This window comes from Ptychodera flava, chromosome 21 (assembly GCF_041260155.1).
Source record: "Ptychodera flava strain L36383 chromosome 21, AS_Pfla_20210202, whole genome shotgun sequence".
Classification (NCBI taxonomy): Eukaryota; Metazoa; Hemichordata; class Enteropneusta; family Ptychoderidae; genus Ptychodera; species Ptychodera flava.
In genome coordinates, this window is record NC_091948.1 from 33,428,157 (window position 1) to 33,447,415 (window position 19,259).

The 19,259-nt window shown below is 36.4% G+C and overlaps 1 protein-coding gene across 2 annotated transcripts in view; it reads left to right on the top strand.

Annotated features, from left to right (window-relative positions):
* The window catches only part of LOC139122061 (apolipoprotein(a)-like), a 97,917-nt gene that overhangs the window by 51,918 nt on the left and 26,740 nt on the right, over positions 1 to 19,259 (top strand). Inside the window, exon 8 of one of the 2 annotated variants that reach the window (XM_070687440.1) lies at positions 490 to 924. The exons of the other annotated variant lie outside the window; for it this stretch is intronic. Within the exon in view, the coding sequence (XP_070543541.1) occupies positions 490 to 710 (221 nt within the window). The 3' untranslated portion in view covers positions 711 to 924. Of the gene's footprint in view, positions 1 to 489; positions 925 to 19,259 lie in introns of those variants that run through there. 2 annotated transcript variants of the gene reach the window in all.

Here is a 19,259-nt window from a genome sequence, read left to right on the forward strand (position 1 = left end):
TTACCAACACAGACAGACAGACAGACAGATAGACGGACAGACAGACGGACAGATAAACAGAGGGGAGTTTGGGTAATCCTTCGAAACCACAGTCCTGTGCAGGGACATGTGAACAACCGCCTTCTCACTTACCTAACCACATTACGTACGATGTTTTGTAGATGTAATGTGTTGTACATCTCGTTTAACTCTTGTTGAAGAAGATTTCGTTAATGACTCCTATGTGCACGTGTCGCATGCCAGTAGGCATCAATTTCTTTGCATCCGCCACTTGTTTTTGTAATTTACTTTGTACACAAACACGTGAAATTTACCGAACACGTTCATGGAATACATGCACATATGTATGTGATGCATGTGCTCGTTTATTGGTATACCACATAGCGTGAATTAGCCTTTCTTTCATACATGTCTTAACATACAGTCGGCCCAAAACCGACAAGCATATAAACAAAGACATCCTCTCACTAAATTTCTTTGACTTTGCAGCTTTCCGCATTAAGAACGCCGAGGTCCGTGTTGGTAACAGCGAAAACTTCGAAGACAATCCTGTTTGTGGAATGATGATAATCGGCAGAATGACCAAAGAGAACCCCATTCACGTCAGATGTGGCTGTGAGACCCCGATGGAGGGACGCTTTGTTAGTATTCAGCTGATTGACAGAGAAAATATGTTAACACTTTGCGAAGTTGAAGTGATGGCAACTTAAACAGAAGAGCAATGAGAATTTTTGTGCATGCTTATTCGCGTTTTGGATTATAGAGGGTTATCTTATGAAATTCACATACTACAATGTCTTATCACAAGGTAGACATGGTATTTAGGACACCTAAAATAATATTATGATAACATTTGTTTATTATGTTTGCTGGGAATAGGGTTTAGGTTTAATCATGGGAAATAAAGGAGATATTGGAAACTTATTTTTGCGCTGTTTGTTTCTTCCTCATTATTATGATAGAAGCCGCAAATATATTGATAATGATAAACGTTGACATTTTGAAAATGACAATCGTTGACATTATTCAAATCTACGTCATGCTGAAATATCGTACCACTTCATTGCATATAAATCATGATAGGCTATTTTAACTGACGGAAATACTGTATAAGGACTCGCGAGGTAATGTATATCACAGAAGTCTAAATAGAAGGATCTACAGTATATATGCCATATTTTTCCTTCAAGTGAAATTCAAATATTTGCCAAGGGGGACATCTCCATAGCGCCCCCCTTTCGCTTCAAATCATACTTTAAAAATCTGCGTCACAAACATAACAGTTATATCTGGCAACTTCATCATTTGAGATTTCATATAATACTGACCAACTTTCTGTTGGTAATGAAGTATTCAATCGGCTTTTGAATTGTAAGCTGCTTCAATTTCCACTCCGTCGCATTTCAACACCTCGTAATTTATAAGATCAAGCTAAAGTCGGGGAGCTCTTGGTCTCGCTCAAAGGTCGATGTTCTAACGTAATTTGGTTTGGATACGGCAATCTCAGACGACTTTTAAGTCTGGGTGCGGATTGTGAGCATGAGTTCTGCGACCAAAAATTCGATCACAAAAGACAAAGTTCAGCTACAGAAAAAGCAATTAGGACTTTAAAGGCATCCAAGTTTGACAGACATTTTTACAGCATGGCATAAAAAGGCAAAAACGAACGCCAGAAGAGGGTGGTCTTGCGATTTTAAAGTAGCTTCGGCGGTTGATTTGTTCAAATACTGAGGATATCACTTTTCCTGCCGCCTTTACTACGCGTACAAAGAAGTTAGCCCGAATATGAAGCATAAAAGTTATGATTTTAGTTGTTTTCCAATGGTGTCTACGCATGCTTTGAGAAAAGCTAGTTTGTTCAAATCACACCATCTTGCGATATTAATATTAAATTCTTTCCATCGCCTATCCTTGCGTTACAGAAACACAAAGAAGGATTGGCGTAAAGTCATTTAAGTGATACAAGTATTGACGAGAAACAACTCTTTCTTTAAGCTCAATTCTTAAGTGACTTATTGGCGATGTTACGCATAACACTCAAATGTAGTCAACATGACATGAAAAGTGTGAAAGCATAAAGAGTAAATGATAAATTTTGGTCCATGAAAACGTATATACCTGTATTTCCATGTCCCAAAATGGTAACATCTGTTGCGAGATTGGCGGATATTCTTGTTAGTATATGGCACATGCATTTCAAGTCCAAGTGAAATGTCGCAACAAGACGAGACAGATATATCTGAGAGGTATAGTATCGTATTCAGAATTTTGCAAAGTCATCACAAAGCAGATTCCGTCAATTGAATTGTCCGAATTCCAGATTACGTACGAAAACGAAGATGGCATCATCGTTAATATGTCGGACAACGAGGTGGACATTTGTGATTTGTTCAGATGTACCGTTCCGGTAAAAATGCCGATTATCGTCCCATACGAGTAAGCTTAGTTAAAGGATGCTCACCCGCATCAACAATAATGAAAAAGAATCCAAATCCGGAGAAAGATAAACCACTTGGTCCACAAACCAAGAAATGCTCTTTGATACATCCTGTGAGACGGAGTAAATGGTTGATTATGAATACAAGTCGCCATTGCAGTTAAATTTAGAAAGCCGAGAACCCGCACTTTCAGATCTAAGAGTGGAGTTGAAATCTGTCGAAGGTGAAATTTCAGCGATGAATGAAAAGTTTTCTGCTGACTTTGTGCAAGATGGAACAAAGAATAGATGTGGCTGCTGTCACCTCCGTGAAGGACATAACAAATCCCAGTGTCCCCATGAAGCCAGTAAATCAGCCCAAATGTGTGGCGATATCAACCACCTTGCCAATGCTGAAGAAAAGTAGTGTTGAGCACGCTCGCAATACGAAGGTGTGATTTAGAGAAAGATATCAAGAAAGGAGAAACCGAGCTAGTTCAAAACCGAGAACAGAATGATGCCCTGCTGACATCATTCGAAAGGAAAATAGAAAGTACCTTGATAAATAGCAGGTGCAGCCAACGAACAATGCACTTTTAAAGGGGTCTTTACCACGACAAGATATATTGTGCATGACAAGTAATGTGAACTGGCTAATTTTAAGTCATGAGGGTAATTAATTAGCTGTTTATAATTGACCTTCCCACTGAAAACTTTTCGACTTGCCCGCCCGCACTCAAACTTCATTTTTACCCACTCCCCACTTATTTTTGCCTATTTCCCCTCCCCACTGTCAATTGTTGAAGCACCCCTACCTGTGGCCGGAAAACTTGCCGATTTCCCCTGCCCTGCAAAATATTCCTCCAAAATGTCGTCATTCCATTTCCCCTGCAGACATGGAGCTACCCTTCCCTGTGATAAAAAATCTGTTGAACTTCCCCTGCCCTGTGAAAAAATTTCCCCTGAAAACATCATGGCTCAACTTCCCCTGACCCGTTTTAAAAGTAGCTCCCCCTCCTCGTTTTTCGCAGAGCCTTGTGCCCGGGACAACCAACCGATATCTCCCCTGCGCAACAAAAAACTAAAATTTGCTCTCCTGCCACCTAAAAATATGTCCCCTGCTAAAGCAAAATTATAATTTCCCCTGCCCTCAAATATTGCCCCTGGAATAGCTTTTTCGATGAATAGGTCCTTTTGTTGCATCTTTAGTGAAATAGCGATAAGGAGCGATACCTTTTAGAAACTCAAAGTGGGGTGCAACCAAAGCGGTATTTGTTGAACCATGACATAACCGGTTTAATATTCTCCCTGAGGCAGTTTATGGCCGAACTGATATAAACTTAATAAAGTCTCTTACTGCTCCGAAGTGGTGAAACAAAGTCATTACATAACGGATGTAGTCCTATGTAGCCATGTTTCAGGAATAAAGCGAGCAATATGCTCGGTAATGTTTGGCAATGCCGACCACTAAATGTGGCGAAGACCAGAAAGTCGGAAGTGAAATTGACTGACTCTGAGTTGGGAGCTTGTGACAAGTGCCCAATAAAAAGCTGACTATTTTAAGTACCTAAAGTCCGACAATTTCAATGGTTATATACAGGCAGAAGCCTTCGAGTATGCCACTACAGTACTACCGATCTCCTGTCAGAAAAGTAAATAAAGACAAAAATGTACAAATTTTATTCTGCGTCTACATTTACCGCAGATGGAACAATCTATTTCCGGCAAACATGAATTTAGATTGATTTTCTTTTTTATACAAAATTTACCATTCAATGACTCAGCATAAATGTAATGGGGGAAATGCCTTGTGATGTTTTGGACGGGCAAGGTTCAATGGGGATTTTAGTATACTCCTCTAGGGAGTTTACGGCCGAGCTGATAGAAGCTTAATAAAGTCTCGTACTGCTCCTGAGTGGTTAAACAAAGTCATGGCAGAACGGATGGAGGCTTATGTTGTCGAGTATCAGGAATTATACGACTAATATGCTCGGTAATGTTTGGCAATGCCGACCACTAAATGTGGCGAAGACCAGAAAGTCGGAAGTGAAATTGACTGACTCTGAGTTGGGAGCTTGTGACAAGTGCCCAATAAAAAGCTGACTATTTTAAGTACCTAAAGTCCGACAATTTCAATGGTCATATACAGGCAGAAACCGTCAAGTATGCCGCTGCAGTACTACCAATCTCCCGTCAGAAAAGTAAATAAAGACAAAAATGTACAAATTTTATTCTGTGTCTACATTTACCGCATATGGAGCAATCTATATCCGGCAAACATGAATTTATATTGAGTTTCTTTTTTATACGACATTTACCATTCAATGACTCAGCATAAATGTAATGGGGGAAATGCCTTGTGATGTGTTGGACTGGCAGGTTTCTTCGGGGATTTTAAAGTCTCATCAAAATGGCAAAGTACCCAGTATCTTGGAACACGAGAAAGCCAAATTTCAACGAATAATTCTTCATATAAAAGAGAAAGCGGAGTAGTGTCGAAACCGAAAAATCGTCAAATGCTCGAAAATAAATCCAAATAGCGAACTTGCTAAATGCATGGACGAAACGAAACGAAAGGAACGATACAGGCCCTATGATTGGCTAGACGCTGCAATGTTCGTTCTTTTCGTATGCAATCCTTTGTTCTGATTGGCTGAACGAAAACGACGACAGAGTTTTCGTTCCTTTCGTTCACATTCTTTTTCTTGATTGGCTGAACGAAAGTGACGAAAGATTTGCATATTCATTTTGTCTGCATGGAAGGGCGAGCTGTTGTTAACCAAAATGCTGGCGCCTCGCTCTCATTATATATTCACCATGTAATTCCGCCCGTCTTTGAAATACAAGGAATAAAACTGAGCTCAGATTGAAATACTTTCATGACACGAGTTGAATGGAGGTCACGGTGAATGAACTCTGTTCAATCTGTGTTCACTGTTATTCCTTGTATTTCAAAGACGGGAGTTATTACATGGTGAATATATAATGAGAGCGAGGCGCCAACATTTTGAGGAACGACAAAGCTCGTTCTTTCCATGCAGTCGATCAGAAAAATGAATATGCAAATATTTCGTTCATTTCGTTCAGCCAATCAAGAAAAAGAATGTGAACGAAAGGAACAAAAGCTCTGTCGTCGTTTTCGTTCAGCAAATCACAACAAAGGATTGGATACGAAAAGAACGAACATTGCAGCGTCTAGCCAATCATAGGGCCTGTATCGTTCCTTTCGGTTCGTTTTGTCCATGCATTTTAGCAAGTTCGCCAGTACAACGTTACAATTCCATCGGAATCGTCCGCTAACCGTACCTTGCAGTCCGCTTAAGAACAGTATCATGCAACAATGGATAGGGAGATTTCTAGTCAGTTGTGTGAAGGTACAACGCCAACGACAGAGATTGCTTCAAGTTCATACCCTCTAGAAGGCCACAATTCTGCATCTCACTGTGGAACCGGGATATATTCGTATCCCACTTCGTATGTGTATCGATATCCATAACTCCCGATTTACAGCCCATACGGCGGCTACCAAGGTTTTTGATACTCACCCGCCATATCTGTACAACCTAATCTGAGTGGTTACACACACGTCAACTTGCCGGTCGACAAGTTTTCTCAGCTCCGCCATTGTCAACCCACACGTCTACCGCTCATAACACACAGGTTGGCATACTGTATTCTTTCCTGCCACCACCACTGCCGCAAGATGTCGTGTTTCCGACCGGTCAGCTGCCTACCTCTCCAGAAACTAAGGAATAGATTTTCCTACTTTTTCTCGTGATAATGAACAGACTGACTGCCATGTACATGAATCACAGAATATTATGAAGTAATCATTACAGTAGTTTGTTCAACACGCCTCAGTAATTTCCAAACGTTTGTTTTCAGGTTGTAGCTAGAGGAAATACGTTGTTCATGACTTGAGTACTTTTGTACATTTGTAATATTTGTCTTTTTACTCTTCACTGAAAACTGTAACTGGTGAGGCAGTCTCATTCACAGCAACTATGCTTTGATAATTTTAAATACAATTTTTCCCATCAGTTATTTACGACATAACATTAGTTATTTTTACAGTTTCCGTGATAATTCATGTTGTTTGATTTTTGTTTTCGTCAACGACGAATGAGTGAGGGAATTTCCCATTTTCTGTCCACACAAATTAGTAAGAAAAACATTTAAGTATATTATGATGAAGCAAGTTCTGAACGACCATGTCCCGTGTGCGTACTTCCTTACTACATCGAATCCAGCGACACATTTAGTGCGTTATAAGAAAAGAAAAAACAACACTTGATTTATTTCTCAAATCGATGTACTCCATAAATCGGAACATACGTGTGAACTCTGAAAAAAATTGATTGCTATGATCTACAAAAAAACGAAAACAGGTAGGAATTTATACGAATTTATCATCATAGTGGTCCCAAGTTGGGTAGAAAACTACATCGCGGCATGACGCGAACCATACACGACAAAACAATCAAAGGATGGGGCCACGAAAGTGCGTTGCAATTTCCCGATATTCCAGAGAAATTGAATGGAAAAATGAATCAGAAAGCAGACGCAATGCATATGTATCAGTCATATGTTTAGGCATTAGACCCTTGCCGGTAAAACCCGCGCATATCAGCTGGCCTGATATTGTCGAGTGCAGAAAAGATCGCCAATGGAATGTTACGATAAGTAAGCCGTGACAGTCTTGGGTCGTGCTCTACGTAGTGCTCGGCTTTCCCAAAACAGTTGCCAGTAGGATTAAATTTTCGTGTGTAAATCACTTCGATTCCTTGTATAGCTACCAAGCATTTAAGACCTGGACGACTTCTCTGTGATGAGTTTGACAATTAGCTGCGATACGGGACTGGTCAGTTTTTTTCGGCCTGGGGGCGGTGGTTTCATGGGGGGTGTCATACTGTTTTTGACTTTGGTGATAGGTGGGTCACCATGTTTTTGAAATGCCCAATAGGGGTCAGTGTGTTTTTGAATTTTGACAGGCTCATCATTGCCTAAAATGCATCATTTCAGCCACATATTTCATCAGTTGCATTTTTCGGCGCGCCCATCGGGCGCGTAGCTTTAATAATCAGACATATTTTTCAGCACGCCTGACTTAAACATATCAGGCATATATATATATATATATTATATATATATATATATATATATATATATATATATATATATATATATATATATATATATATATATACATATCAGAGATATCTGAATGTTCAACACTTTTCAGCGTGCTCTTCGAGCGCATTACTTTAATATATCAGACATTTTTCAGCACGCCCTTCCGGTGCATGACTTATGATATACAAGACATATATATCAGAGATATCAGGATGTTTCACATTTTTGGGCGCGCCCTTCGGGTGCCATACTTTAATAAATTTGAGATACATGTCAGAAATATCTTATGTTTGCTAAGTGAAAGTGTACCATTATGAAATCTGCAGTTCATATGAAAAGCATGGCAAATTCCTGATACTTTTGTTTTCTCTATGAGAATTCAGTATGAGAAAGCAACACGCACAAATATTTCACAATATATTTGATACAGTGACATATTTCGGAGATATAAAAATTACAAGATATGTTTCGTTCTCATTGACGCAACTATTTTCCTTTCCGTCTCGGGTTTTCTGTAAAGAGATGCTTTTTATGACTAAAATAACAGTTAAAAGAAGGCAATTTTCGTCATTATATGGTTTCATTGTTAAAAGATAAGGTCCTCTCAGACACTGCACATATCAGATTTGGCTAAAATACCAATCTATGGCTTCTCCGGAGGTTTAATTGGATGGCTGGCAAGTCTTAACACCCATCAAAGTTTTTGATTTACTGCTTTTTTCTCTTTGATATTAATGATAACATCCATTTCTGTACAACAGTTCAGGACATCTGGTTAAGCATAGAAAGTGTGAAATACATTCACAGCTCATTCAAAATGTACTGTATTCAAACTTTAAAATTGGCACTTTGAAATTCCTATGTTACAACTTACATGTCAACAATGTCATTAAAACACAGGATGACTGTTTAAAATATAAATATATATAAAATGTAATATTATATATATATAGATATATAGTATATATATATATATAAATACATATATATAATCACCCTGTTACCGAAATTTGGAATAGGGGTCACCCTGTTTTCAAAATTTGGAATGGGGGGGGTCAGCCACTTTTGACGTCGGCAAAAACTAATCCACCCCCAGGCAGAAGAAACTGACCAGTCCCTAAGAACATCTCCGGTTTGAAGCGCTGGCTGACCCATCTCGTTCACTGAGTCCACGCATTGCGTAATAAAATCAAAGAACTTAGTAGAATGACAAGCGTAGTCAATGGTCTGAGCATGCATTATTCGATCGTAAATTGGCTTCTGTAAACCTTTCGTCAGTGACAGTTTTATTCCTCTTGTAGGTCCAAAATCCACCGGTAAAGTAATTACGAACAGCGCGTCTAATTGTTCTCTCACTTACATCACACGCTGAAACTTTAGCTAACTTCGCCTTCATTGCTCTCGATGTAATTCCGGATCTTTGAATCTTCGGCCCTTCCAAATATGCTGTCTCATTGTGCTCCATGTCGCATGAAGAGAACCTGTCCAGATATATCTTTCCCAAATGGTAGCTTGCCAGATGCTGTACCACAATCTCTTATATTTTGAACAATAAAGCTTCCTACGTCCTCACTGAAGGATTTGCCCTTATGATATTCGCGGCCGTTGTTATTGATGTACATTGTACCGTCGGAGTTCAGACCTACAGTGTCTCTACAGTGCAGTGTTGTGACCGACTTAAATTGGGCAGGCGAGACATTTTAGTAGAACGTTATCTCAATCCTAACAGTGGTGTGCCTATGGTGAACCTTACATTTATTGCATCGACCGCCACTTAGTTTCTTTTAGGGACTGGACACAAATTACAGGGGTGGGCCGGTGTTTTTTGGGGGCGGGTCGCCATTTTTCGCGCAAGCATTTTTGAAGGGTCATAAAATTTTGTGCAAGCCTATGGGGAGGGTCATCAAAGCTGAAATTGCATGTGCACGTATTAAAGAATATGGAATACTGAAAAAAGAAAAAATGCCTCCTGCCACTTTCAGTTTCTGTCGTTTCCATTTTCGGCGCGCCCTTCGGGTTTAAGTTTAAGGGTATAATAAACAATGTATTGATGATCCAAGCAGCCACATTGATTAAAGTTGTCATGATTTCTACTTATCCAACTCCTCTATTATACATATAAACTGTCCCCTATAGTGACTCTTTCAATAACAATTTGGGAGATCACTTATTTGATATCATTCTCCCATTGACAATACATTGGGTATAGGTCTGTGTCAAATGTTCATGAAGCTGTATGTGCATTTTTCATTTTTTGAGGAAATTGACAGAATACAGACTATTCAGAATAGTGCAAAATGTCATCAATAACAATTGGAAGCTTCAGGTCGAACAACTTTTGAATAACAATTTAGGATCAGATAATCTATGAGTTATTTGTAGTTTCCTAATAGCCTACAATGTATAGTGAATCAACATTTCAGTGAAATTTCAAAATCAAATTTCTTGCACAACCATAGACTTGAAACCACTCTAGTCTAATCATGAACATTAATACTAATAATTAGGTGTACATAAATGCACAGATTTATCTAGTTTTGTATTGGGAAAAAATATTCATAGTTTCATCATAGGCTGCCATGCATAGTGAATGGACATTTCAGTGAAATTCCAAAATCAAATTTCTTGCACAACCATTGACTTGAAACCACTCTAGTCTAATCATGAACATTAATACTAATAATTAGGTGTACATAAATGCACAGATTTACCTAGTTTTGTATTGGAAAAAATATTCATAGTTTCATCATAGGCTGCCATGCATAGTGAATGGACATTTCAGTGAAATTCCAAAATCAAATTTCTTGCACAACCATTGACTTGAAACCACTCTAGTCTAATCATGAACATTAATACTAATAATTAGGTGTACATAAATGCACAGATTTACCTAGTTTTGTATTGGAAAAAAATATTCATAGTTTCATCATAGGCTGCCATGCATAGTGAATGGACATTTCAGTGAAATTCGAAAATCAAATTTCTTGCACAACCATTGACTTGAAACCACTGTAGTCTAATCATGAACATAAATACTAATAATTAGGTGTACATAAATGCACAGATTTACCTAGTTTTGTATTGGGAAAAAATATTCATAGTTTCATCATAGGCTACCATGCATAGTGAATGGACATTTCAGTGAAATTCCAAAATCAAATTTCTTGCACAACCATAGACTTGAAACCACTATAGTCTAGTCATGAACATTAATACTAATAATTAGGTGTACATAAACTCACAGGTTTACCTAGTTTTGTATCGGGAAAAATATTCATAGTTTCATCATAGGCTGCCATGCATAGTGAATCGACATTATTGATGAAATCTAAAAATTACTTTTTTTGTACCTGCATGCACTTTTTACCTGTCACTTCAAGCAAAGTACATTTACATTAATTATCACACACATATGATTTGATATTTTTTGGACAAAGCGTTATATCGGCTGCATTTTTCCTTCCTTTTGGGAGGGGACTTAAAAAGTATAGCAAGTCAGAAGGAGGTCTTGAACACATTGCGGGGTTGTTGGGGGGGGGGGTTATATTTTCTTTATCGTTCAGAATGGTATACAATGGTATGTATGTATGTATGTATGTATGTATGTATGTATGTATGTATGTATGTATGTATGTATGTATGCATGCATGCATGCATGCATGCATGCATGCATGCATGCATGTATGTATGTATGTATGTATGTATGTATGTATGTATGTATGTATGTATGTATGTATGTATGTATGTATGTATGTATGTATGTATGTATGTGTGTATGTATGTATGTATGTGTGTATGTATGTATGTATGTATGTATGTATGTGTGTATATGGTATGTATGTTTGTATTGTATGTATATGTGTACGTGTTATGTATGTATATATGTTTAAGTGTGTGTGTACGTAGCCATGCAGAGACTATGATCTACGTGTCTACGTGTAAATATGTGCGCTTATACGTTTAAAATGTGTAATCTAATTTTCTTACTTTCGGCGCCTCATATTGTTAATTTATGTACTTTATTTACTGTGTTTTACAGCATATTTTTGAGAGGAGGTTTGAAATTTCATGTATGTACATGAAGTTTTCCGCAGGTTTCTTTTCATTTGCAATAAACACTGTTGGTTTTATCACAATGCAGTTGTTGCGTGTTTCAAAAATTTTAATCTGTGTTTTTGACACATATGTGTTTTGTGTACTAGGACTCGCCAAACTGCTCCTGCCAGCGCCCAGAAACTATTAGACATAGCATGTCTCTTGAGATATTTTTCTCTCTGTCTTTCAGCTCCTTCTCTGCACACGGCACACAGCCTCAGTCAGTCTTTGTTCTTGCCACGTTTCACTCATTCAGTTTTCATTGTTCGCTGAGTGCCCGGGCTTAGTTCTTACACTTTTCTGACTGCGACCGCTCCACACGTTGTAGAGTTCATGAAGATATAACTCTCGCTCGTACGCTCACTATCACACATCGTACAGACTAAATTATCGAAGGAATGAATACAACTATGTGGCTGGAGAGTGCGGAAGGTTTGTGTCTCATATTTATCTTAACAGAACTTTGGCGTTTCTTGCAAATTTGACACCAATTGGTGTGATGTGTAATAAATCCTAGGAAATTATTTATGAGTTTTTAATTTAAGAATAACTGATTGGTATGTCAAAATTCCAGCCATAACCTAAAAGACCTTAAGTTTGAAAAATATAGAGTAGCAGCAGAAAACCTCCGTACTCAATGTATCACTCTGACTGATTGATCGACTACTTTACAAAATGACGACGCCATTCGTTTGTCAGAGTGATGTTTGACGTCAGTCGGCCCTGGACGCTGTACATTGCGAACAGAAATTCAACTAATAAAACTATAATATATATTTTATGTAAGGAATGTATGAAAACTACTCACACTCCTATCGCCACAATATGATTAGTATCTTTCGGGTTTAGGCAAGTAAATATCATGCGCTCTTCAAATAGTTTATTTTGATCAGAAAAGGAAAATCCGCATATTGGCCTTTAGAGATTACGATACAAAAACAGCATTATGTTTTCGTAGATTTGCTATTCTTTAGAAAAAGGTCAAAATCACACGTACACATTTGGATGAAATCACTTTCCTCTCAAGCGTGGAGCAGAGGAGCTAGCATTTATCAAAACAATGGTCACTTCAAATTTAAAGTGAAAGCAGCATCTAGCATCGCAACAAGTACGATGTTCGACGGCCAGTAGCTTTTTGTCAGGCTAGGCTAATGCCTTTTAAATGTCTATGCGTGAGTCTACAGCTTCCCAATACACCATTTCTCGAATTTCAACACCACCTTAGACCACAGCATAATAGTAAGTCCCATCTATATAAATGAGAGTAATGACCTATGGAAACGTTAGTCTGAAGATTGCGAGATGCATGAAATAACAGATATCATTACTTTGTACTTTAAGGTGGAGCTGCATGTTGCCAACACAGTTTTTTCAAAGCAATGTTTCTCATCGAAAATGACAAAGAAACCACCTTATAGTATATGTTTTCAAAAAGCAGAGACTCTAAAGATTAGTATGGTAACAGTACTTTACTCAAAGGATGAATTGGTTGTATATTTGGGGTAAAAAACCTCAATTTTGGTATTAATGATAAATATTAATTTAAGTCAAAAACTTGACGTTATTTTGTAAAATGTAATATTTCACTTGAAAGAAGAGTATATGTTGAAAAAAAGACTATTTTCTTAGGCATTATCTATCCTCATTCGAAAATGGCAAGGGTTTAAAGACTGACACTCAAAAAAATGATTAACATCATGATTAGCAAAATTAAAATGCCTATTATTCAAAATGTAAGAACTTTATTGCCAAACAAAATAGTCGTTTTGTTAAATAGCATTTAAAGAACATAATGTGAAAATTTCAGAAAATTTGACCAAGCGATTGTGGAGTTAAATTCTTTCGGAATTTCAAAATTGGGAGGAAATAGAAGCCAGGAAATTTGGTAATTTGCATACATTTGAATAAATTTACTCTTCTTCATCGTGCAACTTTTAACTGCTTGACAAGCTAGAAGGGGAACCCAACCAATATTTTAATCTTGGGTCAACAAATTAATTAAAATTGAATAAATATTTGCAAAAGAGTGATTTTGAGCAAAATATGCTGTGTTGGGTGCAGCGCCCCCTTAAGTAATTTGCGTTATTTTATAATTTTATAACATCCTGCTTGTAGTTTTTGGAACCTAGCAATGTAATTTTCGACGAGGACATCTTTGTACTTTAGTATAATTTGTACATATTATACTAAAGTACATAGATGTCCTCGTCGGAAATTACATTGCTTGGTTCCAAAAACTATAAGCAGGGTGTTATAAAATTATAAAATAACGCAAATATATACATATTATACTAATTATAAACTATATATATATTGTACTAAACTATACAGATGGCCTCGTCGGAAATTACATTGCTCGGTTCCAAACCTTCAAGCAGGGTGTTATAAAAAATCGTTATTTGATAGGATCGAATATAGTCGCCGATTGCAATTGCTTTTTCAGCGTTGTTTCAGACTTTGTACACGAACAAAACTGTGTGTCATACGTATTCACATAAGTAACAATGCGATCAAATGTTGCTGTCAGGTCGTCATTGTGAGTCAACTTAGTGACGTTTCAAACCAATTCTCGAAAGCATAAATCAAATGTTCAAAAAACGAACATAGTTTACAAAAATAAAATTAATAGAAACGCTAATACAATTGAGGGTCCTATATGCACTTCACTACCATATGGTCAGCCATGGATCTTGTTAACATCAGGTTCTTTACAAATTATTTTTCAGCACTTCAGCTGGCTTAGGCTAAAATACTTTATGCCGTGCGGTAATGCTTCTCCATGAGAGTGTAGAATTTTCTTGGGAAATTGTGAAACTGTCGCAGATTGTCTACAAGAGAGACAATTTGTTAAAACATGGAAACAGCTCTATAGTAAAGTATATTCTATACAACTTTTTATGTGTAGCTCTTGATGTAACAGTCGATCCATAGATTTACAATTCATAGAGCACAAATTTAAAATTTTGCAAAGTGTGAACATGGACAGTGTACAAAAATGTAAATGATAGAAACGCGAACACAAATGAGGGTCTATGTGTCCTTTTCTGCCATATGGTCAACCATTCCACTTATTAATATCCTATTCTTTACAATGGTCGCTAGGTTGCCATTTTGTTACACCATTTCATGTCTGAGGCCACCACTTGTTTATACAAATAACACTTTTTACACACTTGTCAAAAAACATTACGTGGACATACGTATTTTTGGTAATATGAGTTAGTATGTTTATGACCAAATGTTGCACCCTTCTCCATACACATATGAGTATATGCAATTCGCATCTGGTAAATAAATGCCAACAATTTGTGAATTCCTCATTGGAATGACACTTAGAATACGGTACCAGGCTTCATCGTTTTAAAAAATACGGGTAGTATGTGGGTAAATTAGGCCGTTAAGAATAGTAAACAGAAACATATCTAATCTTCACCGAAGGCTAGTAAACTGAGTATAAAGTACCAAAAAAACTATGTTAAAAGAGCAGGCTGATCCTTCCTATGTATATCTGTGTCCTCTAAAATATCTACCAGTTGACCTACAAGGTATAATGTACTGAAAGTTTCAGTAAACTCCGCACTGTATGGCTTAGTTCTATTTGATTAATTGACAACCTGAAGACTTCTGGTTGAAGATAACAGGCCGACTTACAAATTACTTTATCCATGCTTTCAATCAAGCATTACGATTGAAATAGCACTGTTTCCGTAAAGAAAGATTCCATAACGAAAAATCGTTAAGTTTTAATTTATATGATTTCAAATTGAACATTAAAAGTGCAAATTTAAATTTAAATCCTTACCAATATAGAATAGACATGATTGTTAGTATACCAAAATTGAATGAAATAGAATGAATGAAATAGAAGTTTCTTCTCTCACATTACATGTTCACAAAGTAATAATACTTATATATGTAATACATATAAATATTGTTTATCTGTAAGCTGTCATTGTAATGATATCGATAAATCGCTCATTAATGCTTAATATCATTTTACCTATTTACCTGGCTCGACGTTTTATTGTCTCTTAGGCAAGTTACTTTCAGTCAAATCGTAAAGTCTAAAGCAACGCCGTAATTTATTGTCTTGTGTAAAGTTTAAGCATTCTTTCCTTGTTTGAAAATTACACATAATGGTAATTACATGTACAAGTGTTGCGGTTACAGTTGAACATTTGAAGACTCACTTCTGCGACATGTTCGCTTCTTAATCTGTTTGATCATACATCATTCAAAGTAAACATTTGCTTGTGTTCACAAGTATGTAAATGTTGTCACCCTTACGATGGGTAGGCATGACACGTGACAGAGTGTTTATTAATTTTCGGAGAACTATCGCAAGGACACCATTTTTACGCTTAAGTGGCCAGTAATATTTATACTCTCATTAATTTTATTGTAAATATTTTTCATGTACAAACTTCACCTTGTCTCTCTACTTTTCAGATCGTTCAAAGTTCTCGGCACATAACCTGATAACGAGTTCCATAAATATAAAAAAAAGTCGCTGAATTTATGACTCTTTTTTCTATCTTCCTGAAAAATTGAATGCGCAATGCACTGTAGTCTCCGTTTTCCTGTAATAGAGTAGTATAAGGCGTCAGGATTTTTCCAAGGAAAAAACCCAAAGCGTTTGTTAACGTTTGCTCAAAGCTTTCTTGCCAATTAATTTCATGTAACGGCAAGCATTAACGAATATGTAAGGTTAGAATGCTTATCTGTGATTAGTTAAGCTAAAATGCAAATACCATTCAACAGAGTACGTTTAGAATTCAACATGTAGGCCGCAACTGTTTGAGATTACAAGCAAGGGAAGCTCTCTTCAGGATAATTTTGTGTTGACGATCGCCAAATTGCAGGATGAAAATTTGCAATATACACTAAAATATTCCTTCGATAGCAGACGATTAAAATGTATTGCTCGTTCATGCACAAAATACACATGCGACCGCTAGAAGCATTGGTATCTGGTAAAAACATTTCCATCCAATAAGAAGAAAACCGAAAACCAAGACACTGTTGGTGATAAAGAAAACAGGTTTAATATAAAAATTCAAAATTTGTATGTGCCTCTTGACAACGTAACACTGCATTCATTCTATTTTATGTCAGAGTAGCGATATATTTGGAAGTGGGTCGTGTTGTTTTAGTCATTCAACATTCTCTCTGTTTGAAATTTATGCAGGTAGAGTCATCAAGATCGGTTTTCAAAAATGAAAGATACACAGAACGTTTCACCAGGGACAACAGTCGAAGAGTCCACATTCTGAGAATGTGGTTTTTTTAACAAACAATTTATACTAATTATGCAAGTCGGGTCCATCAAAATCTGATCAGTTCTTTCAATTTCCAATCCAATGTCGATCAGATAAGCCGTTCTTGATATAATTCAACAAAAGAAAGACAAACACGCACAAAAGCAGACGACAATAGCTCAGTTTTATGTGAACACGTAAGCTTTAAATGCAAAACGTTTGAAAAATCCTTAAAATTCACGTACTTGTTTTGAATATTTTAAAGTAGAGCATATAATATATGTCATAAATTTCCATTTGTCATAATATTTATATATGCGACTGGTATGTTACTGGAAATGACTGGACAAAATGATAGTAAGTCAATGTAAGAATGCCAATACTCTATGTATATATGTGTAACAATATTGAATGTAAAATGCTAGGTAGGTATTTTCTAGGTTATTGCTAAATTTTAGCTATACCAATCACCGATACCTTCATTATTAACTCATTATAAAAATTGCTTGGATAAATAACGGATCAAACCAATCTGTGTATCAAATTTGCAAGAATCGCCAAAACTCTTTTAAACTATGACACATTTTCCACATAAACTTAGCAACAGACACACATCAAATGACGAAGACATACAAACATAATGATATCGCTGTTAGCTAGCTACTCTAAACATCACAGTTAAAATGTGGGGGAAAACAAAAATGGTGAAAAGTTTGTCGTTTTTGACGCTTCAAATTGCTTTTTGTGTGTTTACCTTATCCTATGTATAGTCGTATTTGCCGCTCTCAATGTTTTCGTTCCTCTCTTCCCCTCTTCTCCGAGTTTCCGCGTCAAAAACTTTAATCTTTTAAAGAACATCGACTACTTGACATATATTTTTGTTAAATAACACAAAAATATAATTTAAAGTCCTGTGCTTACAATTGCAAACTTAAACATGCCAGCCCTTCCCTACATAGATCGGCTAGGCAAGATCCATGCTGGGAGCCACGGCTATAAATATTCGTTAATTAAATTTCAAACATAACGCTGGCGACGAGAAATTAATGATGCTCCCTCCACATGTTTGAAATTTGTGCTGGTTGCACGAAATATCCAAATTAGTCTTTACTAAGATAGGATACACACTTCAGAATCAGCAGTTATGGTTGGTTTAATTTCATGCGACAGAAGTCAAACGTCTCACCCCTGCCTCATCCTCCTTGTCAAATTGTCTTGCATCGCAGAGATTTTCTTTACCTATCTATCTATCAATTAATATATCAATATATATATATATATATATATATATATATATATATATATATATATATATATATATATATATATATATATATATATATATAAGTATACAAATGTCCTCGTTGGATATTACAGTGCTCGATAAAGAAAGCAGAGCCTTATAAAAATAACATAAATTACTTTAAGTACAAAGTAATCAAAGTAATAATAAATGTTACTTACGTTTCATGCATCCTGCAATCATCAGACAGAATCCCGAAAATTGCAGGATGCATGAAACTTAAGTAACAGTTATTATTACTTTGCTTTGTACCGGAAGTAATTTATATCATGTATATATATATATATATATATATATATATATATATATATATATATATATATATATATATATATATATATATATATATATATATATATAATATATATATATATATATATATATATATATATATATATATATATATATATAATATAAATATATATATATTACACATGTTTCTGATACACAGCTAACACAGGACTCAATGCGTGAAATGTGACAGAAAAAAAAATCGTGCAAGGGATACAAGAGGAAAACAGATGCTCAAAGCAAAGGAAAAACCTATGAAAACAGCGGAGCCTATATTTTGCCGACAGGCTAAGTCCAAAAACGATAGAAGTTACGAGATTCTTGCTTATTAGCACAGGAGAAGAAAAATAATCCCCCTTTCAACGTTACTCCGGAACATCCTTACCACTTATGCCCAATACAACGTTCAATCTATAGACAACTATGGCACAAGCCCCTGCCCGGACAGTCTAAGGGATTGATAAAGGATCACATATAGTTTGTGTACAAAATTACGTTAAAATCGAACGTACTGTCAAGATCCATAAAAGACGCCTGTGGGCACACATACAAACGGGTAGACACCAACTCACACATGTTTACGTACCCTGAAGATATCAGTGTTACGTAAACATGGCTGTTGAAATTTGTTTTATTGACTTTCAGAGGAAAACAACACGGTACATGATAATTTTCGTCATTCTTATGCAAAGAAACATAAGGGTAGGAGAAATGAAGTCAGACATGTTTTAACTCGTGCCCTTGGCTCTCAAGCTGGTCGGCA